Genomic DNA, 23686 nt, shown 5'->3' with positions numbered 1-23686 from the left:
GTAGAACCTTAACTTTAAAAAAAAAAAACTACATTATGAGGCTAGAGAGATGACTCAGAGGTTAAGAGCACTGCCTGCTCTTCCAGAGGTCCTGAGTTCAATTCCCAGCACCCACATGGTGGCTCACAACCATCTATAATGTGATCTGATGCCCTTTTCTGGCAAGCAGGTATACATATAGACAGAATGCTATATCTATATAATAAATAAAATGTAAAACAAAACAAAACAACTACATTATGGGGTTAGAGAGATGGCTCAGAGGTTAACAGCATGAGCTATGTTGGAAGTATCCTGCTGGCTGAGATTGCAGTTCTTGCCTGGACCAGAGAGCCATTATGAGATTGGTACTAAAGGCAGAAATCCCTCCCCTCAGCGGGGTCTCCTGCTCTCTGCCTGACTTCATCTGGAAATTGTAGGAATCAGAGGGGTTGAAGACATAGCCCACAAAATCAACTAAGCAGGGCTTACAGGGGCTCACAGAAACTGTAGTGACAACCAGGAACCTGTATATGCTAGGTCCTCAGCATATATGTTCAAGTTGTATAATTCACTGTTCTTGTGGGACTCCTAAGAGTGGAAATGAAAGATGTCTCTCTTTTGTCTGCTCTTGGAACTCTTTTCCTCCTAATGTGTTGTCTCATCCAGACTTGATGTGAGTATTTGTGTCTAGTCTTACTGTAACTTAATATGCTATGTTCAGTTGATGGCCCTGGGAGGCCTTGCTCTTTTCTGAAGGGAAACAGATCTGGGACAGGGGTGGGGAGAAACTGGAATGAGTTGGGGGAAGGGAAACTGCAGTCAGGTTGCATAGAGAATACATTTTAAACCACACACACACATTTTTTTTTTCTAGACAGGATTTCTTTGTTAACAAAGCCTTTAACTGTCCTGGACTCCCTAGGTAAATCAGGCTGGCCTCAAATTCACAGAGATCTGCCTGCCTCTGCCTATCCAGTGCTAGGATCAAAGGTGTGCACCATGAAACAAACAGCCGCTCTTTCATTGAATGAGTGAAGCTCCATTTGTGTTAGCATGATCCTTCTATTTCACACTTATTTTCAGGCAACTGAGTTTTGGTGTTTTTTTGTTGTTTTTTATTTTTAAATTATCATACTGTGTGAAAAAGTAAAATATTAGGCTCAAACACCTGACACTTTGGAAAGTTCTTTATTAAAATCTAGTGATTACCTGAGAGTTGCAATCATGTCCTCCCATTCAGAGACACAACTTAATTTATCCATTTTATATTATCCTTAATTTATGGCTTCATTTTAGCCACATTCTTAAATATAGTTTATTCCTGGCAGTTTACTTACTATTCTAGATCAGTTCCCAGTTTCACTGCTATGTCTTCATATTCTTGTCTGCTTTTAGCAATGAGCTCAAGACATCCTAGACAAGTGAGTTGAGAAGCTGCAACTCGAGAGGCTAGAGTCTCTCCTAGAAGGTAAAGACAGTAATTGCACATCTTAGAACTGTAAGTCACATCCTTCACTGTTAATTGCATTTAAGTATCCACACGGTACATACGGAGAGTGGTGCCAAGTGTTCAGGTTTGAATAGATGCCATTTTCTATCATCCTGCCTTAATACTTTTACTACATACAATTTCACCTTCAAGTACTCCCTCTCTTGACCCAAAAGAAGTTTTAATGAATAAAGAAAAATAAGATGATAAAACAGCCACTTACCTGGCATAGTCACCATGGGTGTTCCTGCCCAGAGAACATCCATTCCTGTGGTGTGCCCATTACACAAGGGTGTGTCCAAGCAGACATCAGCCAGTTGACCTCTCCTGACATGCTCCTCTTTAGGAGCCACCGGTGAAAAAATGATACGGTTCTGGGGAAGGCCCATATTTTGTGCATATTGTTGAATGTTGGGTTCTCCTACTGCTGGAAATCGCAGCAGCCAAAGCACACTATTAGGTACACGTTTCAGAATCTTAAAAAAAGAAAGGAAGAAAGGAAGGAAGAAAGGAAGAAAGAGAAAGAAAGGAAGGAAGGAACGAAGGGAGAAAAAGGGAAAATGAGAGGATTAATAGTACATCTACCTTTTCCCAAAATCATTCTATTTCACTTTATTCTTTCCACTGAGAAGTGTATTGGCGTCTGCTGATGTAGCTCAGCTAGGAGAACTTGCCAAGCACTCACAAAGTCTTGAGTTTGATCCGCAATACCACAAAATCCTGAGCTGAGGCAGGAGGTTCCTAAGTTCTATGAGACCCTGTCTCAAACAAGTGGAGAAGACTACTTGGCACCTAGGTCTTTCCATTAAAGAGGTAAATCAAATCATTTGAATTACTCCTTTTCTCTTAGCTGTCCCCAGAATTTGAAGACAGAAAAAATAATATTAATTAGAAGACAAAGATGACTTAACTAACTGGTACAATTTGAGGCAACTATATCAGGGAAGAATTAATATAGGCAGTGGTCTTTCTTAGAGATGGGAATTTGGGGTATCTTTGTGTTTGCTTTGTTAATTTCCATTTAAAAAATCTTTTAACAATTCCATGTATGTATTATGTATTTGTGTATAGATAGATGTCATTTTCACTCTTCATTACTCATACCCTCCCCATTTTAACTGAGCTCCTCTTACCTTGATGTTTCTTGTAATTTTGTGTGTTTAATTGAGATTGCTTACAGAAGAATGGGTGATATACTGGGGTATGGTCAAATTACCACTACAGAAAATGACTCTTCTTCCCCTAGTAACCATTACTACCAATAGTTCCTAAAGGAAGGGTGGGGCTGTATAGGCCTCTCCCATATTTTTGTTTTTAAGGGACAGGGTCTCATTAAGTTTTCCAGGCTGGCCACAAACTCATGGATTCAAGCAATTCTCCTACCTCTGCCTCCAGAGTAGCTTGAAATGCTGGCACATTTGATTATAGCCTGTACCTCACATTTTAAATCCCACACCACACCACATGAGGCATAGTAACTAGTATTTGTTCAAGTTGCCTAATCTAGATCAGGAAGCAGCAGACTTCTATAAATGATGACACAGAAAATATTACTGGCTTTTTAGCCATATGAACTCTTTCATAACTGCCCATTTTGTAGCTTCAAAGCAGTCATAGATAGTAAGTAATACATGTGTGTGGCCATGTGTCAAAGTTTTGTTTATAAAAAGAAGCAGTGTGGGGCTAGGGATGTAGCTCAAAGGTAGAGTACTTGCCTAGCATGTCCAAGGACCTGGATTCTACCCCAGCATCAAAAAGAATCAACCAACAAAACAACCAGTGGATTTGGCCTCCAGACTAGTTTACCTACTCTTGATTCAGAAGTGCATTCATTCAACATATCACAGAACTTCACACTTCCTTCTCTGAAAAATGTGAGAATAGACAAATTTCCAAATTCAGACTATTTCACATTTTTAAATGTTGCACAATGTACATACATTTATCTTACACTCTTGGAAGCAACTTTTTGTTGTATTCTTTTTTAAAGCACATTTGTATCTCTATATTGAGATGCAGAAATGTTTATAAACAGAATTTAAAAAAAAAAAAACTAAAACTAGACAAATGTTTGGTAAATTTTGCTTTCAGAATTTTGGCAATAGTGAGGATTCATGGATAATAGAGGTTTACTCACCCACTTCTCTTTCTACATGACCCTTCCCTTTAAGACAAAATAAACACTGAGGGGGTGGATTAAGCAAGAAATTATTTCTTTCTAACAACCTTAAGGTAATAATCCATCATTTCAGTGCTATAGATCCAGGGCCAGCTAGCTCCATATATTCAGTGTTGTGCTTCTGCAAACCAGGCTCATGACCTGACTGGAGAATACAGTCATCGACCAAATCTTCCCTGGTTTAACTTTGCAGTATTTCAAGACTATTACAAGAGGGGTGTACACACAGCAAGTTTGCTCTCAGGTTAGGCCAGGGGTTGGCAAACTTTGTCCTGTGAGCGAAGCATGAGGCCCTGGGTTGATTTATAGAATATCTAAAGTATTTTCATGATGAATAGGATGAATAGGAGAGATGACTAGATTACTAGTCACAAAACTGAAAATTTCATTTACTATCTAACCCTTTAAGAAGAAAAAAAAAAATTGGCCAGGTAGTGATAGAGAACACTTTTAATCCCAGCACTTGGAAGGCAGAGGAAGGTGGATCTCTGCGTTTAAGGACAGCCTGGTCTACAGAGTGAGTTCCAGGACAGCCAGAGATACACAGAGAAACCCATTCTCAAAAAAAGAGCTGAGAGATGGCTCAGTGGTTATTAGCTGCTCTTTCAGAGTTCCAGGTTCAATTCTCAGCACCCACATGGCAACTCACAACTGTCTGTAACTCTACTTCCAGAGGATCTGGCATCCACATACAGATATGCATGCAGGTAAAACATCAGTGCACATAAAAAATAAACAAATCTTTAAAAAAAAAAACTTTGTTTATGTCTGGTTTGGACAAAACACTTTGAATAAATAAATGTTTTAATAGTACGGAATGAAGAATGGTGGTACACACCTTACCTCAGGGAGTTCTAGGACAGCCAGGGCTATGTAGAAAGATTCTGTCTTAAAAAATGAAAATAAACAACAAAAGACCATGGATATAGCTTATTGGCACAGGGCTTGTCTACTGTGTATCATACCCTGAGCTTGATGCACAAACACTGGGGGAAAAGAAGACCACATGGCGAAGGTAAGATCCAAACTGAAAATGGCTATGGACATAGCTCAGCTGGTAGGGTTCATTTTCTATCATGATTAAATACAAGCACCATATTAAACAGGTGTGGTAGCAAACCTCTGTAATCCCAGCACTTGGGACGTAGAGGCAGAATGAACATAAGTTCAAAGTTATCTTCTGGTATGTAACAAGGCCAGCCTGGAATACATGAGACCTCATCTCAAAACCAACAATACAAGTAACATGATGCAGACTGAGCGGGTTGTATTTATGCATTTAAGAACACACAACATACACACACACGCACACACACCCCACTAACAACAACTACTACTAAAGAAAAAAACAAAAGTAACAACAACTACTTAAAAAAAAAAAAGCCATGACTTTCAAAGAGAGAAAAGGGAGTGCACATGGGAGATTTTAGAAGGAATAAAAGGGGAAATGATATTAATTATAATCTCAAAAAATAAAAAAAACCCACAATGATTTAAAAGAAATGAAAAAGTTACAACTCTTGAAGATTAGAAATGAGTACACATTCCATAAACAAAAAAACGGAGGAGGTCCAGCTTCAGCAAGATGGCCTATATACATCATCTTTACTCATCGATGGGCATTAATAACAAATCTACACATACTCACATTTGCCCACATCTGCAGGGTAGAAGGGTCAATTTTATATAACTGATTAAAGTTACAATACACAATGGCATCTTCTGGCAGCCCGTACTGGGAACGGGTGGTTACAATAATGGTACGGGGAACCTCCTCTCCAGTTGCAGCCTTATTATTGATCTAGAATAATGAAAAGAACATGATTAAATTTAGAGTTAATAAAGGCCAAGGGAGGTGCGATATAGTTCAGTTGGTATAGGGCTTGCCAAGCATGCAAGAAGCCCTGGTTTTGTTAAAGTGTATTTAAAAAGGAATGGCGGTATACATCTAAATTCTAGCACTTAGGAGATGGAGGCAAGAGGATCAAAGATCGAGGTTTGGGCCTAACCTGAGCTATATGAAACCCCTACCCAGCAAAAGCCTTTCAAAAAAGAAAAAAGAAAGAAAGAAAGAAGGAAAGAAAGAAAGAAAGAAAGAAAGAAAGAAAGAAAGAAAGAAAGAAAGAAAGAAAGAAAGAAGGGACAGGCTAAGGGATAGGGGTATATCTATATAGCAGTATGCTTCTCTAGAATATACAACGTTCTGGGTTTGATTCAACATCATGCATGCACATGCACGCACATACACACAACGCACAGTTCCTCTTTCTCTTATTATAAATATAGTCTAGGATAGCCTCAAACTATGTAAACCAGTCTGGCCTCAAACTGTGTCAACAGTCAGGCTTCCCAAGTGCTAGGATTACAGTGGTATGCCACAATGCCTGGCTTGGCTTTTCTTGTTTAAGATAGGGTCTCATTATGAAGCTTTGGGTGGCCTGGAACTTGTTATATAAATTAGGCTGGCTGGGCTCAAACTTGTAGGCAGGTCGATCTCTTATGACCTTGGGCTAGCCTGGTCAACACACAACACACATACAGAGAGAGAGAGAGAGAGACAGACAGACAGAAACAAAAACAAAGATAGAGACAGAGAACAAGAATGGAAAGAGTACAAGAACAAGTGAGCTCGCTGGAGGGATGGCACAGCAGTTAAGAGCATTAGCTGCTCTTCCAGAGGACCTGGGTTTGAGTTTCAGCAACCACATGGCAGCTCACAACCATCTTTAATTCTGGTTCCAGGAGACCTAATGCCATCTTCTGGCCTCCCTGGGCACCAGGTTATGTACATAGTACAGACATATATTCAGGCAACATCCGTACACATAAAATAAAAATAAATAAGTACTTTTCAGAAAAAGAATGAATTCATAAGACACAAAATGGTATATGCATTTCAAGTCCTTTCCCTGAACTATAATGAGAAAATGTTTCTGATTTAGTTCATTTTTAATAAGTAAAAATGTTATACCATTATTTTGGGTTTAGGAAGAACTAACCACCCTAAGAAAATTCTTGCTTTTGTCAAGATAGTGAAAAGACAGGAGGGCTGCAAAGTTTGAGAACAGCCTGAGCTAAACCAGATCCTGTCTGAAACAAACAGGGCCAGCAATGGTGGCTTGTAATCCCAGCACTTAGGAGGCAGAGGAAGGTAGATCTCAAGGCCAGCCTGGTCTACAGAGCGAGTTCCAGGACAGCCAGGGCTACACAGAGAAACCCTGTCTCAAAAAACCAAAACCAAACCAAACAAACAACAACAACAAAAAAAAACCCAGAAATACTTAAAACCCTCTAACCAATAGTAAGCTTTTACTTTTTTACTCTGTTCTTCATGGATTAAATGCCCTTCTTCAAATCATACCCACTCTCCAAGGCAAATTTCAATTACTTCTCTCCAAAGGGCCTCTTCTCCTAAGACTCCCCTCACACTGATGGTCAACTTTAACTACAGTATTTATTTCCAAATCCCATACATTTGAGTACTGTCTTACACTCTCACATGCATATGAACATCTCAATAAAGTTGTTAACACCTCAGAGGTCTAAGATCCCTGCCTTTTTACACTCTTATGGATAGAGCTATATATATTTACCAATGCAAGTATGCAATATACACTCGTGGAATACATACTGTATCATTGTGGCTAAGAAATGAGCTCTCAAGTAATTCGATTTACTGACAGATAAAAATACAGGGAATTACACTGCACTGTGTTGAATGTAATGATGTAGCCCCAATATTACAGAATCACAGCAAACAGGTACCAATGAATATGGAAAAAGAGACTATAGATTAATAAAGAAACTGGTTCCTTTAAGAACTATCTGAACTAAAAGGCTGTACAGGATTTAGCCAGGGAAAGGGTGAGTTTACAAATCATGCGGTACCTAGTGATAATAAGAGAGTAACGGCACAGACAGGCAAAAACAAAGCATTAGCACAGGTGCTAAGAAACCTGATGGCTGAAGCCAGATGACTTTTAAAACCAGGCACAGCTAGTTTCTAACAACTCATCTCCTCTATAAAATGGAGTGGCTGTAAGACTTAAAAGGAAAGGTTGCATGTATGTGATACATAATTACGGTTTATTCCACCTGTGTAGTTGCTAGTCCATTGCTAATACTGAATCCATTAATTGTTATCTGAATCTGTCCTCTGTTAATCATTTCAATAACTGCTTCTGCAATCGTGTTCATGGGAATGACAGGCATATTAAGAGCTGTGTTACTGCTGTCTGCATTGTCACCTCCATCAGGACATTTCATCTGAAAAAAAAAAATCAGTAAGACAAAATGCATTATAAGAAAAACACATCCCAAATTAAGTTGGCTTTAATGACAAATGCTGAGTAGGTTCTGACCTTAACAATCTTCACATCTGGTAGACTATCAAGAAATGCTTTGAGATCGATGCCATTCAGAACTATCCGATTGTCATAAATGTGCCCATTGGATTTAAAATCGATGACTGCTTTTTTCTAATGGAAAAAGTTTGAAATACTCCTTTTAGTGCATGTGGACAATAACGAAGGGAAAAACAAACACGGTCCTCTGAATCCTTTCCCCAACCCATAGTATTTTTTTCTGCCTACCTTCAGGTGAGGGAACATATTAGCATGATCGCCAATAAAAAAAGTATGGGGCATATAAGCCAGTTTCTCAGAATACTGCTCTGCAACTTCAGCTGGGGAAGTTTCCTGATCCGTGATTATATAATCCATGAATAGGGCACCGCTAGTTCCAGGGTATCCCAGCCACATGGCCTTAAAAAAAAAGAAAGAAAGACAGAAAGAAAGAAATCTAAGAACTTTTATCTATTTGTAAACCCACCAATTTACTGCAGGTTGTGTGTGTGTGTGTGTGTGTGTGTGTGTGTGTGTTTGTAGCAATCATCTCCCAAAGAAGTTTTTTTTCAAGAGAGGATTGTCATCAAAAGGCTCCCAAATCATGTATGCAAATAACTAAGAGAGGTTGGCTTCTTTAGCCAAGAACAAGCCAGCAGCCTTTCAAACTAACCTTGTAAGTGTTAAGGTGTTCTTCAAATTAATTAGATATAGGAGCTGTTTATATGAAACCATGAAATGCCTGTCTCCACTGACATTTTACTGGTAGGCACTGACTGTGTCTACAACCCAAAAATCCATCCACATGCATTCTAAGAACACTCTTTAAAATCAAGAATGTCTATCCTGTTGTTTTCAAGAGCAGTTAGCCAGATGGAGATAAACCAAATACCACTGTCTTTTTAGTCCAATAGATATTGTGAGTGATTATTCTTTTACCTGAATAGGAGCTGGCCTGAGAGCAAAGAGCTCATTTCGAGCACCCTTTGTGTACCCATTCATATTTACAAGGATATGAATTCCATCTTGGTGGATGCGGTCAGCTGCTTTTCCATTACACGGTATCTATGGAATAGACAGTAAGAACTTGTAGAACCTTAGATTAATTCCATTTGTTTTAATGACATTAAACAGAATTCGGAGACCGAGATGGGAAAGTTGGGTATAGTGGCTCACTCTTGTAATCCCAGCACTTGGGAGGTAGAAGAAGATCAGGAGTAAAATACCAGCCTCAGGTACATGAGACCCTGTCTCAAACAAGCAAACAATAAAAAGGAGATGAGAAACACATCAATGAACTAAGTTAATGGAGACAACATAGGGTTTAACACCACTAAAATAACATCAAAGCATTACAGAAATAGAAAATAAAGGAAACAGAGTTTCCTTCTAAATTGAATGGATTAGTAACAGAGTTCAGAAGGAGCCAGTATTTGAAATGTGCCTTCAAAGATGAAAGAGAGGCCAAGCACATTGTTACAAGCCTGGAAGCTCTAAGCATTCAGGAAACTTGAGTCAAAATCAGGAATTTGCAACAAGCCAGAGCTAAATACTTAGACTCTGTCAAAAGAAAGAAAGCAAGATCACATAACAAAAAAAAAAAAAAAAGACTAGAAGCTTGACATAATATAATCTCAATGGAAAATGTTATAAACAGAGGACTAGAGATGACTCAGTGAGTAAAAGCGCCAGCTATGCTAGCAAGAGGATCTGAGTTTGGATTCCACCATCCATATCAAAAGCTAAGTGTGGCCACACATGTACCCTTGTAACCCTAAGTCTGTGGAGGTTGGAGACAGGAGGATGAAGGATTTGCCAGCTCCAGCCAAAATAAGGCCCAAGAGTGTTAGAGCAAGATCTCCACAGTTAGCTGGGCATGGTGGCACACACCTTTAATCCCACAACTTAGGAGGCAGAGGCAGGTAGATCTCTGTGAACTAGAAATCAGCCTTACCAGTCCACAGAGGAAGACAATGAAGCCAGTCCTGATAAGACCTGATAGACTAGGGTCAGATGGAAGGGGAGGAGGACCTCTCCTATCATTGGACTGGGGGAGGGGCAAAGAAGAAGAAGACGAGGGAAAGAGAGTGGGATTGAGAGTGATACAAAGTGAATTAACTCTAATTAATAAAATATAAATTTAAATTAAAAAAAAAAAAGATTGGTCTACAGAGTGAGTTGTATTCCAGAACAGCCATGGCTATGTAGAGATACCCCGTCTCAAATAACCAAAAACCCCAAAGATATCCAAAGTCCTACTCTGATCGTTATATGAACCTGCATGTGTACTCGCATGTGCATGTGTCACATATACCACATTCACATATACATATGTACCATATGACAAAAATAGAAAAAAAAAAAAAAAAAACACTAGGGTGACATATGCCTATATTCCTAGCACCTGAAGACCAGATTGACTACCTAGTCAATCTATCATAAAAAAACAAAGAGGTAGCTGGGCGTAGTGGTACACACCTGTAATCCTAGCACTCAGGAGGCAGAGGCAGGCGGATCTCTGTGAGTTTGAGGCCAGCCTGTCTATACAAAGAGAGTTCAGGACAGCCAAGGTTACACAGAGAAACCCTGTCATGGCAAAACAAAAATAAAAACAAACAAGCAAACAAACAAAAAACAAACAAACAATGGGTGGCAGGCTAGAGATGGCTTGGTGGTCAGTAGCACTTGTTGTTCTTGCAGGACTACATGTGGAACTCAGCACATGGTGGTTAATAACCATCTGTAACTCCAGTTCCAGCGATTTCAACTCCTTCTGACCTCCAAAGCACCAAGCACATACATGATGTACACACGATTTACTAAACACATGCCTAACATTCATACAAATAAATCAATCAAAAAAATTTAAGGCAGGGAGAAGGCATGGTGGTGCATACCTTCAGGATGAGCACTTGGAAGGTAGAGGGAGGTAAATGTCTATGTATGAGGCCAGCCTTGTCTACAGAGAGTTCTAAGGCAACCATGGAATGGACACATGGTGAGCCTATAAATAAACAAAGATGAAACCATCCAGGGTGCTTCACATCTGTAATTCTAGCACTAAAAAGGCTAAGATCAAGGCTAGTGAGGCTACACTGGAGTTCACAGGCAGTTCTGATTACACGGTTGAGGTTCTGCCTCAAAAAAAAAAAAAAAAATTCAAAGCTGGAAATGTAGCTCAGTTGGCAGAATGTTGGCCAAGTATGCACAAAGCCCTGGATTTAATGACCAGAAATGCATAAACTGCTCATGATTAAGGCCAGCCGGGCCACTTTAAACACTGTCTCAAAAATAAAACCCAGAACACCGGGCATATTTTTCAGTAGTGACTATACTATAAAAGATACTAGTGTATAAACCTTATTAAATAACATGATTCTCCCCAAAACTTCAATTACTTACTCACTCAATTATTTATTTGTTATTGATTAGTTATTTTAAACAGAGTATTCCTATGTAGCTCTGGCTGGCAAAGAACTGCTAAGTAGACCAGGCTGGCCTCAAACTCCCAGCGATCTGCCTAGTAGGACAAAAACTATGTGCCACTGTGCTTAGCCTTAAGTATTTTTTGAGGCAGGGTCTCTAGCCCAGGCAGAGCTTGAACTCTATGTAGCCAAGGATGACCTTCAACCCTAATCCTACTGTCTCTGCCTCCACCTCCAAAATGCTGAGATTATAGGTGTGAGGCACGGCACACAGTTTGTGCAGTGCTAGGAATCAGACCCAGGGTTTTGTGTATAATAGGCAAGCACTATACCAACTGAATTATGTCCTCAATCCAATGATTTATATTTATACATGTGTATTTACATGCAAATATACACATATTTATGTGTATTCATGTCTAAATGTATGTTTCTTTAATAGTAACCCATATGACAAATAGAACCTACAGGAAAATTCTATATATTTAGCAAATTTAATTCTCCCATAGGTTTCAACTTTAATTCATCATAAAATTTATAGAGAAAAGAATAGAGCCAAATACAGAAATAAAGACAACCAACCAGGTTGGGCGCAGTGGCACACGCCTGTAATCCCAGTACTTAAAGGAGGCAGAGGAAGACAGACTGGATGTGAGTTCCAGGCCAGCCTGGTCTACAAAGTTAAGTCCAGGACAGCCAAGGCTACAGAGAATCCCTGTAAAAAAAAAAAAAAAAAAAAAAAAAAAAAAAAAAAAAAAAACAACAACAAAAACAACAACAACAACAACAACAAAAAAAACCTAAAAGACACCAACCAGTAGTGCCATATGTCCACAATCTTAGACCTTAGAGTAGGTTAAATCAGGAGGATTACCACAAGTTCAAAGCCAACCTGGTCTACATAGCTACGTACTGTCTCAACACTCCCTTGGGACCCCTGCAAAATAATCATACACACACACACACACACACACACACACGAAAACTCAGAAACAGATAAGTGGCTGCTGCTGCTGCTGCTTCTGCTTCTTTAATGAGATGGGACCTCACATAGCCTAGACTATCCTTAAACTAGCTGTTTAGCTAAGGCTGCTTTAAAAAAAAAAATCCTCATCTTCTTGACACCACAAGATGTATATTCTTTAAACTATTTACCCTTCTTTTCTTTGTTTAGCATATATTAAAAGTGTCCTCTGCCTCAAGTGCAAGCTCACTGTCTAGAATAGTTATACAGCCAACACAGTTATATATTTCTATTTTATATGCAACTTCATCAAATGTCATGCCACTTATATTCTTTAAACTATTTACCCTTCTTTTCTTTGTTTAGCATATATTAAAAGTGTCCTCTGCCTCAAGTGCAAGCTCACTGTCTAGAATAGTTATACAGCCAACAGTTATATATTTCTATTTTATATGCAACTTCATCAAATGTCATGCCACTTATAAGTGTCAATGACCAAAGAAATAAGAACAAACTGCCCATATACAGTAGGTCCTCCTGTTTAATACCCATCATCAAAAACTACAAACTATCTTACACATGAGGCCCTTGGTTCAACTCCTCATACAAATAAACCCATTTTGTATCAATAGTTTTTTGTTTTCAAATTTGCTTGAAAATTTAAAACTAGAGAATTTAAGGCACTTGCTCATTTGCTGAACCTGAATTTGCTCCCAGGACCCATGTAACCACCTGTAACTCCAAGCCTTGGAGACCAGACACTCTCTTCTGACCTCCTAGGGCACCTGCTCTTATACATGCACATATGCATACACAAACACATAGATATCATTAAATACACTTTTTTTAAATGAAAAGGATCAGAGTTTTACATACCTGAGAAAGATCAATGAAATGATTTGCCTCTGCCATCACCTTCACTCGGAAGTTTGTACCATCATCTGGGCTCAAGGCATAGCAGAATACCTGAAAGGCAGGGCAGGGGTGGGGGTGGGGTATATTTAATAACTTGACTCCAACCTTATCAAAAGACAGTGACCTTAATATTCAAAATGACAGAGGAAAGCCGCCAAAAACTATTCTTACCTCAAATTTATCAGGATTGTGCATGCCTGGAATAGACTGCATGAGGTGCGAAGTAGGGTGATTTCCAAAGTCAGAACTTACATATCCTACACGCAATCGTCCATCACTGAGCTTCAAGTCTTTTGGATGTTCATATGGTGGTTTATGAAGGACATTAATCTACCAACAGAATGCAATGCTCATTAGTAAATTCAAGTCATGTAAATTTTTACCTTAAAAAAAAAAACTCAAAACAGAGATTGGTGATGAAGCTCAATGGGTAGCATGCTTTGCTAGTACATATAAAACCTAAAGGGTTCTGTCCCCAGAACTATAGAAAAACTAGGCATGATGGTGCCCTTCTTTAATCTCAATCCTCAGGAAGCCAAGGCATATGGATCTCTAAGTTTGAGGCCAGCCTGGTCTACACACCAGGTTACTGACCAGCCAGTGTGACACAGTGAAACAGAACAAACAAAAGTAAATGGGCATGTTGATGCACCTCTATGATCCCTGTAACTGGGAGGTGGAAGCATAAAGGAACAAGAGGTTCAAGGTGATGCACAGCTACACCTAGGATACATGAAGCATGTCTCAAAAACAAAAACAAAAACAAAAACAAAAAAAAACATACAAGAAATGAAGGTAGAAATCTATGAAAAAAAATTTGGACAGCAAACTTCATTTAATTCATGTGGCCAGTTTGATGCCATCTTTGCAGTTTAGATCAGCAGTTATGTGATGGTTACACAATGTTCGTGATTCATACCTGACCTGTTCTGAGACATAGAAAACAGCCTACACAATTCTCAAACTTCTAGGAATGAAAAAAAATGTGAATAGAGTATGATAAACCCTATGGTATTTTAGGGAATTCTACAAAGAAGCAATTTTGAAAGGAAAAAAAAAAAGAAAGAAAGAAATTTATATCTACCACTCCACTCCTTGGAGCAGATTCCAAACTCAATCAAATCATGTTCTAATTCTCAAAGTTGAATATATAATACCACAGGCTCTATTTAAACACCACATAGAGCTTTTATTTTTGTTGTCTTCAGTTTGCTTTTTAGAGTTTATTAGGTAGACAGGTTTTGCTTGTATTTGGTTGAGGCAGGAGCTTGCTATGTAGCCCAGGCTGGCCTCAGTTCACCATCCTCTGACTCTAAGTGTTGTGATTACAGAAGTACTAAGATTACAGGTTTGGACCACCATGTCTAGCCTAGATTTCCACCTTAAAGGAAAATCTTACCATTAGAAATGAAGGTCTCAGCCAGGTATAGTGGCACATACTTGTAATCCCAGCACTAGGGGAGACAGAGGCAGACTGATCTCTGTGAGTTTGAGGTCAGCCTGGTCTACAAAGTGAGTCCATGACAGCCAAGGCTACATAGAGAAACCTTCACTCAAAAAAGAGTAACAACAAAATACGATAGATAGATATAGATAGACAGACAGACAAACAAACAAATAAATAAATGAATGGAGGTCTCCATCCTTTGGAGTGAAGAGAGTTCAGCTGACACAGTGAAGAGTGGCTCCTGAGGTAGCTAGGAAAGTTTCATTTCTCAACTCGGGTGAAGATATACATTTGATTTATACAATGTTTTTATATGCATTTTAGTTTATAACAAAAAGATTAAAACAAGGATTACCTTATCCAAGCAGAGATTCCCGTGCCTCTCTGCAATAGCCTTCCTGAAGCCATGGGAAAGAGGGTACAGCATACTATGATGAGGATGTACAGAAGGCAGCCTATTCTTCTCTAGCTGCTCAGCTACAATACTAACCAATTTCTTCATTCGTTCATCATAGTCTGTCCAATCACAGACAATCTAGAAGAAGCGAAAAAAGAAATTATCATCCAGAAAACTTACCTAAGGATCTCTTTTACAAATAATATTTGAGCTCCTAAAATAGTATTAGATAACCTACTAAAAACATGGTCTTGTGACTGGCTCAGTAATTAAAGGCCCTGTCAATGCCTGCCACCCATGACTCCTGAAAGCTGCTCTCCACTTAAACAAACAAACAAAAACTGTCTCCAGCCAGGCTTGGATTATTATGGCATACAATAATACAGAAAGAAAATCATTGAAATCAAAGAAAATCACTGAAATTCTTTACCTGTAGGCAATGAGCCAAGTTACAGTATGCATCAGGAAAGTCAGGCTTAAGTTTCAGAGCTGTGCGGTAAGAAGCTATTGCTTCTGGGATATTCCCCGAATCCTGGAAAGAAAAAAAAAAAATCTTATAAGGAATTTCCTACAATGAAACTTAAATGTTAAAGTGGCCATGTTAGAATAAAGAGCAGTACCTTATGAATGGAAGCCAGATTGCTGTGTGCATCTGCAAAAGCAGGATTAATCTGAATGGCACGAGTGTAACACTGCAAGGCTCCTTGAACATCCTGCATCTCCTTTAGAGTGTTTCCCATATTAGAATAAGCATCAGCAAACGTAGGACTGATTCTGAAGAACACAAAAGTTTCATTATCTTATGTAAAATCTTTGTTGTTACTAAACCATTTGTGGATTTTGGCATGTTGTTTGGTGGTATAGTGCTTGCCTACCAAGCATGAGGCCAGAAGGAGGGGGCATCATTTTAGTACCTGTCAAATGCCAAACCTTTAATTATCAAATTATTATTATTATTAAATAAGAAATTATTAGATAATAATAGTACATTGTTTACTAGGTGGGGATCAGCAGTTAAAAGCTCTCACTGCTCCCAGCATCAATGTCCAGCTCTACCCCAGAGCACCCTCTTATCAATTTTGAAGGCATTTTATACACGTATACACATAATTCAACGTAAAATAAATCTTTTTTGTTTTCTGTTTTGTTTCTGGAGACAGGGTTTCTGTCCTGGACTCGCTTTACAGACCAGGCTGGCTCTCGAACTCAGAGGTCCACGTGCCTCTGCCTCCCTGAGTGCTAGGATTACAGGTGTGCACAACTGCACCAGGCTTAAAATAATAATGACAATAAGCTGAATGTAGTGGATCATGCCTTTGATACTAGCATTTGGAAGGCAGAGGCAAGCAGATCTCTGTGAGTTCAAAGCCAGCCTGGTCTACAGAGCTAGGACAGCCCAAGGCTATACAGAGAAATCCCACCTCAAAAACAAACAAAACTATTTCAAGAGGCCAGTGAGATGGCTCAAGGCTATACAGAGAAATTCTCTCCAAAAGGAAGAAGGAAAAAAAAAAAAAAAGTCAAGACTATTTTTAAAAGTCCAGTGAGATAGCCCAAGGTGATACAGATAAAAACAGTCTCAAAAAATAACAGGTCAACGAGATGACCCAAAGCTATATAGAGAAACCCCAGTCTCAAAAAACAAAACAAAACAAAAGGTAGTATTTTTAAAAGGCCAGTGAGATGGCTCAGCAGATAAAGGCACCTACAATCAAACCTGACAAAATGAGTTCAATCCCCAGGACTTAAATAAAGAGATAGAGCAACTCTGATAAGTTGTCTTCTGACCTCCACATGGCAACTGTAGTATTTGTCCACATACCCTCCACGCACACAAAATAAATAAAATATAATTCTTAACAATTTAAGCAGGACATTATACAAGCCTTTAATCCCAGTACTTGGGAGGAAAAAGACAGGAGTATCTCTGTGAGTTCTAGGCTAGCCTCTTTAACATGGTTCCAGAACAGTTACGGCTACATCAAGAGACCCTTTGTCTTGAAAAAATAAAAACTAAATAAAAACTAAAAATAAGTAAATGAATAAACAAATAACAAGGGGGCTGGAGAGGTGGCTCAACAAGCTGCTCTTCCAGAGGAAGTGAATTTGGTTCCTAGAACCCAAATCAAGAAGCTCACAACTGTCTTTAACTTCAGCTACAGGAGATCTGGTGCCCTCTTCTGGCCTCTCTAGGATCTACATGCACTACATATACCCCTATACAGATGAATAATTTAAAATGATTTGTTTTGTTTTGTTTTTGTTTTTGAGACAGGGTTTCTCTGTGTAGTCTTGGTTGCTCTGGACTCACTATGTAGACCAGGCTGGCCTTGAACTCACAGAAATCTGCCTGCCTCTGCCTCCCCAAGCACTGGGATTACAGGCTTGGGCCACCTCATCTGGCACTTTAAAATGATTTTTAAGTTTAAAATAGAAAAGCCAGGCGTGGAGGCACATGCCTTTAAACTCAGCACCTGGAAGGCAGAAGCAGGTAGATTTCTATAAGTTCAAGGCCAACCTGATGTACATACAGTTCCAGAACAGCCAGAGCTACATAACAAAACCCTGCAATCAATCAATCAACGAGTAAGTAAATAAAAGTTTAAAAAAATAGAAATATATATGCATATAAATATGTATACATGTATGCATGTCACAGCAATTAATGGGGAAAGAGGCCATGAATTTGACAGCAAGGAGTGGCATATGGGAGGGTTTTGGATGGAAGGGAAGGGGGAAATCATGTAACTATATTATAATCTCAAAAATTTTTTAAAAATTAAAATAAAATTAAATAAATAAAAACAGAAAAAAGAAGTTTCTTACCGTATGGCTTCCTTGTAATGCATCAGTGCTTCCTGCAGCTTGCCCTGCTGTTGCAGAACACTTGCTAAATTGGAATGTGCAGCAGCAAACTCTGGGAAGACCTACAGAGTCACGATCAGAGTTAACATTAAATAGCAGAAAGAGTCTCCCAGTTACCTCCCACAACCCTGACAACTTTGCAACATACTTCAACTTCTCTCCATCTTTTCCAAGTTTACTCATTCTTCAGGTCTAGTGGCTCTAATTCTACGGCTTCCTCCACTTTATATACAAAGGTGAGGTACGCCTCTCTTCCTGTTATTCATGCTGATTAATGCAGCTTCTTTACTAAACTCCTACCTCACCTACTAATCATTAGACACTGTCCTGAGTTGTTCACTGTAATAGCTTTACTTGGCTTTCTAGTCTTTGTATACATCTCACATATGCATAAAGTAATGAACTCAATGTAGGGGTGACTGGCATGTCATAGGACCTTACATATATAATGAATGAACCTCTTTAAGAGGTAGAAGACAGCAGCAAAGTGGTAGCATACACCTTTAATTCCAGCATGTGGGAGGCAGAAGCAGGTGGGTCTCTGTGATTGAGGCCGGCCTGGTCTACAAAGTGAGTTCCAAGGCAGCCAGTTCTACACAGAGAAACCCTGTCTCAGAAAAAAAAAAATGCTTTCTACTGTCACACAGGCTAGGCTAGACACTCAGATAAAACATACTTCCAATGCTTTGCGATATAGGCGGACTGCCTCTTCAATGTTGCCCTGTTCCCGTTTGATATTGGCGAGGTTATTCAAAGAGTCTGCATGAGTAGGACATAGACGAAGAGCTGTGTTATAACAATCTTCTGCTTCAGCAACCTGGAATATAAAACAAACCATTCAAAAACTATACAGAAATCAGAGAGACCACTGCTTTTCCAGCAATTTAAGTAACTGCATCATTGAATCTAACCGCTGGTAAAAATGGATACTTCTCAGTATCATCCTTCCCACTAACCGAAACTCCAAAATAAGCCAATATAACCAGCTCAATACTTAATAGGTACAAGAAAGACTTTTCTATCACACAACAAAGAAGTAAAAAGAGACTGAAATTCCTTACACTGCCCTTCTCTTTGAGAGCATTTGCTAGGTTGCAGTAAGCATCGGGGAAATGTGGCTGCAGTTCTATAGCTCGTCTGTAGGTATCGATGGCCAGGTCTATTAGGCCTTGCTCATAGTACACACAAGCCAGGTTGCCATGCACCACCGCATGATTGGGGCTCAAACTTAAGGCACGAAGATAAGCTGCCACAGCTCTGTGAGAAAAACAAAAACATATAAACACATATACACAAAATGCAACTAATATAAATATATTATTAGTGTGTATCAGGTTGGTATAGACCACAGTACATATGTGGAATTTAGAAGACAACTTTGTGAAGTTGGTTCTCTCCCTCATTGTGGGTTCCAGGGATCAAACTCAGGTCATTAGGCTTACACTTTTACTCACTGAGCCATCTTGTCCCCTCCCCACCCCCCACAGAGTCCAACTAACTTTAATCTTTATTACAATTAACTCCAGACACACTATACTAAAAATGTCAATTAATTTTAATGAATGACAATTAACTTATACTTTGTGTACCAAAATCTCAGTTTTATAAAATGTATTTTTTTGTGTAGTGTTAAGAACTGAACTTAGGGCCCCATGCATGCTAAAGAAGGGCTCTACCACTGAACAAACTCCATGGCTCTGCATTTTTATTTTGTTTTGTTTTGTTTGAGATAATATTTTTACTCTGCAGCTTAGGCTGGCCTTATCGATTATGAGCCTTCTTACTTGGCCTCTCAAGTAGGGAATTACAAGTGTAAGGAATTATACACAGGTCCCTGCTATATTTTTTGAGATTGGCTCTTGTTTTATAGACCAGCCTGGCCTTGAACACACAACAATCCTTCTGCTTCAGCCTCCCAAGTTTTCACAGGAAAACACTTACGTAATCCCACTAAAGAAAGACTTTCCTCTGACAACAAAAAAGTTTTCAGTCAAGGACTGGAGAGATGGCTCAGCGAATAGCACTGGTTGCTCTTCTAGAGGACTCTGGTTTTAAACCTAGAACCTACTCAGTAACTCCAGTTCTAGAGGATCTGATGCCCACTTCTGACTTCCCAATATGGTTCACAGACATACATAAAGGTAAAACCCATGCACATAAAATATTCAAGGGGATGGGGAGATGATCAGTGGCTAAGAATACTTATTATGTAACTATAGGAACCTGAGTTTAGATCTCTGTACCAACCTAACAAGCTAGGTATGGTAATGTACTAGCATATAACCTCAGCACTGGAGAAAGGGTGCTGTAACTGGAGCTCACTGAGGCTTATTGACTGCCAACCGAGCCAAATATGTGAGCCCCAAGAAACTGCCTCAAAGAACTAAAGTGGGGAATGACAAGATAGGGATGGACACTCAATGTCCTCTACTAGATTCCCATGTGCCATTCACCTGCACACATGTGTGCATACAACCATTCATATGCAAATGCACACAAAATTAGAAAAGCAGATTAGATTTTTCTGTTGTTGTGAAAAACACCAGGCCTGACACCCTCCAAAGTCACCAGGAACTAAGCCATAGGTCATCAATTCCAGAAACAAGGCCATAAAATTCCCTCCCTAAGAAATAGCATGAGGATAACCACAATAATGGGAGGGTATCTTATCTCAGGGTGGGGCATCTGTGCTGGGCAGCCCACTGACCTAACATTCCTGAGGTCTATAGATAGCTCACTCAAAGTTAGTTATGTTAGTTAGCCAATCACTCTGTAACACCCTTGCCCTTGCTGAATGTCATCCAATTGTGAAACTGCTAAGCTGGGAATTCCAGGTTCTTGCTCAAACCCCACATAAAAACCCTGTCACGAAGCTGCTTGAGGCTCTCCTCTCTGAGCCACTGTATTGGAGAGACTGAGCTTAAGCCCGAATAAAGCTTTTTGCTCTTGCATACTCGGTCTGGCTCCTGGAGGTTTTTGGGAATCTTAAGATCTGGGCATAACATTTGTTGTTGGCTTTGGTTTTGATTTTGTTTGTTTTGAAACAAGGTTTCTCTGTGTAGCCTTGTCTTGGACTTGTTTTGTAGACCAGGCTGGCCTCAAACTCACAGAAATCCACCTGCCTATGCCTCCCAGAATGCTGGGATTATAGGCATGCACCACCATACTCAGCCTAACATTTAATTCATAATTGTTAAGAAACGAGATTTTACTTTCTTGTCCATTTGGGCTTTTAGGCTCCCAGACACAAGGGATTCTTTGGTCTGGGCTTCCCGAGTATCTGAGACTAGGGAGGCATAGCAGTGTACCTGGTTCAAGGACTTTTCTTTTTAGATTTTTTCCCTAGCCACACCCAGCTAGAAATGCAGTTTTTTTTTAAACAAACAACAAAAAGTTAAAAGTCAAGTTTTAACTTGATCTTTCTGAATCAGATCAAAGGAACAATTTAGTCTAAAAGGTACTCATTTCTAACAGTTTTACAATGAAGAAAATTTCAACTGAACTAAGTGGTAGGATAAAAGCATTCTGAAAAACCAAAATGGAAAAGTTATCCAACAACATCTTTAAGTAAAACCTAATAGCAGACACCATGAGGGAAAACTATACTCTAGAAAAATGTACTTCAGGAAGCTGTTGTCACATTTTTAACCAAACTCTACAAAAACAAGAAAATTATCAAAGAGAACATTCTCACCTGTCAAAAATGCGTGCCTCTTTCAAGACATTTCCTAAATTGATATAAGCATCCAGAAAATTTGGATCAAGGGTGACAGCCTAAAATTACAAGACAGTTACTTAGATTAACTTCTCATTCAACTTTTATTCTAAAGTCACTTTAGATATCCAATTACATTTTCTAGAATAAAGATGTTTTTAAAAGCATTTCTTGTTTAGTTCCCTCTCATCTATAAGCCTTCATTAACATCAAAGTAACTGGAGGGTGGGACTAGGCTCAGTGACAAAGCATTTGCCCAGCATACTTAAGGGGTTCCATGTCCTATATCATGAGAAAGGATAAAGCAATAACCTTCTCAAGAACAAAATGGGTCCAATTTAACTGAGCAGAGTATTTATTTTGTTTGTTCTTTGAGACAGGGTCTCACTATGTAGCTCTGGCCACGCTGGCTTCCAATTCACAGAGATTTACCTGCCTCTGCCTCCTAAGTGCTGCCATTAATGGTGTGTGCCACCATTGAGTATTTCAGTATTCCCTATTTTATTCAGTCATTTCAACTCTTCTAAGAGATACTGGCAGAAACAATCAGTGATCTCTTAATGAAGTATGTTATGTACCTATGTTCCATAAATACAACCAGCAAGTTCTCAGTAAAATATGTAATTAGAGTTATAACATTATGGCAGGCACGGCAATGTCTATAATCCAAGCAGTTGGGAGGCAGACGTAAGAGGATGAAGAGTTCAAATTATTCTCTGCTACACAGTGAATTTGAAGGCAGCCTGGGGCTATATGAGACACTAGACAAGCAAATGGAATTCTGGTGCTAGGGATTAGCTGGGTGGTAGAATTCTAGCCTAGTACATCTAAGACCTTAGAAAGATATTCTTCTAGAAAAAGCAAATTTAACTAAAACACTGAAAAGATGAAAGTAAAAAATAATTTCAAGTATTTTAAAGAGTCCTAGAAATACTTCCTCTTTATATAGATAACAAGCCTCTATCAGATAAAGAAATGACACATTTAGCCTAGATTATCTACAGTCATAGATATCTACCCTGAAAATCTTTTGAATTTTTATTTTGAGGTAAGGTCTAACACTACAGCCAGCCCAGGCTATTCTAGAATTCACTATGTAACGCAGAGTGGTCCAGAACTCAAAACAATCCTCAAGCTTCAGCCTCCCAAGGGCTGAAATTACAAGCATGAGCCACACCTGGCCCTTTTAGGAAAAAAAAATCATAGAAATTTTCAAAAATACACAAAAGCAGAGAAGACAACAAAACCAAGTCTTGGCTCGTCATCTTTAATAATTCATAAATCATATTGGCTTTTATTTAACATGCAGTACAATCTATTCTCCTTTTCTCCAGATAATTTTGAAGCAAATCTCAAACATCTCATCCCCTTTAAAAATATGGATCCTAGGAAGGCAACAAGAATCTTTTTTCACTCCAACATAATCACACTATCATTATCATACCTTAAAAAAAAATAAGCTGAGCTGGTGGTACATGCCTTTAATCCCAGCATTTGGGAGGTACTTTTACCCACTGGGCCATCTCATCAGCCCTCTTTTAAACAGCCCTCCTTTAAGACTTTGTTGCTCTTTTGCTATCTGATACAATCTTTCTATACAGCCCAGGCAGCCTTGAACTCTTAATTTCTCCTGCTGTATGCTCCTGAGTGCTATAATTACTAGCCTGTGCCAATACATACAGATTTTTCTTCATTTTGCTTTTTTTTTTTTTTTAATTCTTCTCAGTCTATTTTGTCAAGTGAAACAAGTTCTCACTATGTTGTCCAAGTTCACTTTGAACTCCTGGGCTCAAGCAGTCAGCAGTTTTGAAATATACAATACCTACACATGCAGTCACCATCCAGTATGATAAAGAGCTCACTAATTCCACAGTCAACTACAAATGTATAGCCTTTAGCCAATATTTTCCTGCCTCTACATTAACCTTTATTCCCAAAAAAAAAAAAATCTGTTACCCACCTTTC

The 23686-nt window shown here is 39.0% G+C and overlaps 1 protein-coding gene across 5 annotated transcripts in view; it reads right to left on the bottom strand.

The window, feature by feature from the left end:
* Positions 1-23686, bottom strand: part of Ogt (O-linked N-acetylglucosamine (GlcNAc) transferase) — a 44881-nt gene that overhangs the window by 5693 nt on the left and 15502 nt on the right. For 3 of the 5 annotated variants that reach the window (XM_060375041.1, XM_021627709.2, XM_021627710.2), the window contains exons 6-21: positions 21701-21780; positions 19068-19263; positions 18683-18823; positions 17968-18068; positions 15762-15915; positions 15572-15673; positions 15100-15279; positions 13469-13627; positions 13259-13348; positions 8933-9058; positions 8243-8413; positions 8012-8128; positions 7746-7916; positions 5299-5451; positions 1695-1947; positions 1320-1443 (exon numbers count right to left, since the gene is read on the bottom strand). In XM_060375041.1, coding sequence (XP_060231024.1) covers positions 1320-1443; positions 1695-1947; positions 5299-5451; positions 7746-7916; positions 8012-8128; positions 8243-8413; positions 8933-9058; positions 13259-13348; positions 13469-13627; positions 15100-15279; positions 15572-15673; positions 15762-15915; positions 17968-18068; positions 18683-18823; positions 19068-19263; positions 21701-21780 — 2318 coding nt within the window. The remainder of the gene's footprint in view (positions 1-1319; positions 1444-1694; positions 1948-5298; positions 5452-7745; positions 7917-8011; positions 8129-8242; positions 8414-8932; positions 9059-13258; positions 13349-13468; positions 13628-15099; positions 15280-15571; positions 15674-15761; positions 15916-17967; positions 18069-18682; positions 18824-19067; positions 19264-21700; positions 21781-23686) is intronic. The other 2 variants (XM_060375043.1, XM_060375042.1) reach the window with 2 other exon arrangements.

The sequence above is a fragment of the Meriones unguiculatus genome, chromosome X, assembly GCF_030254825.1.
Source record: "Meriones unguiculatus strain TT.TT164.6M chromosome X, Bangor_MerUng_6.1, whole genome shotgun sequence".
Lineage (NCBI taxonomy): Eukaryota > Metazoa > Chordata > Mammalia > Rodentia > Muridae > Meriones > Meriones unguiculatus.
The sequence above is the reverse complement of the archived record's forward strand: the minus strand, read 5'-3'. Positions and strand labels throughout refer to the sequence as shown.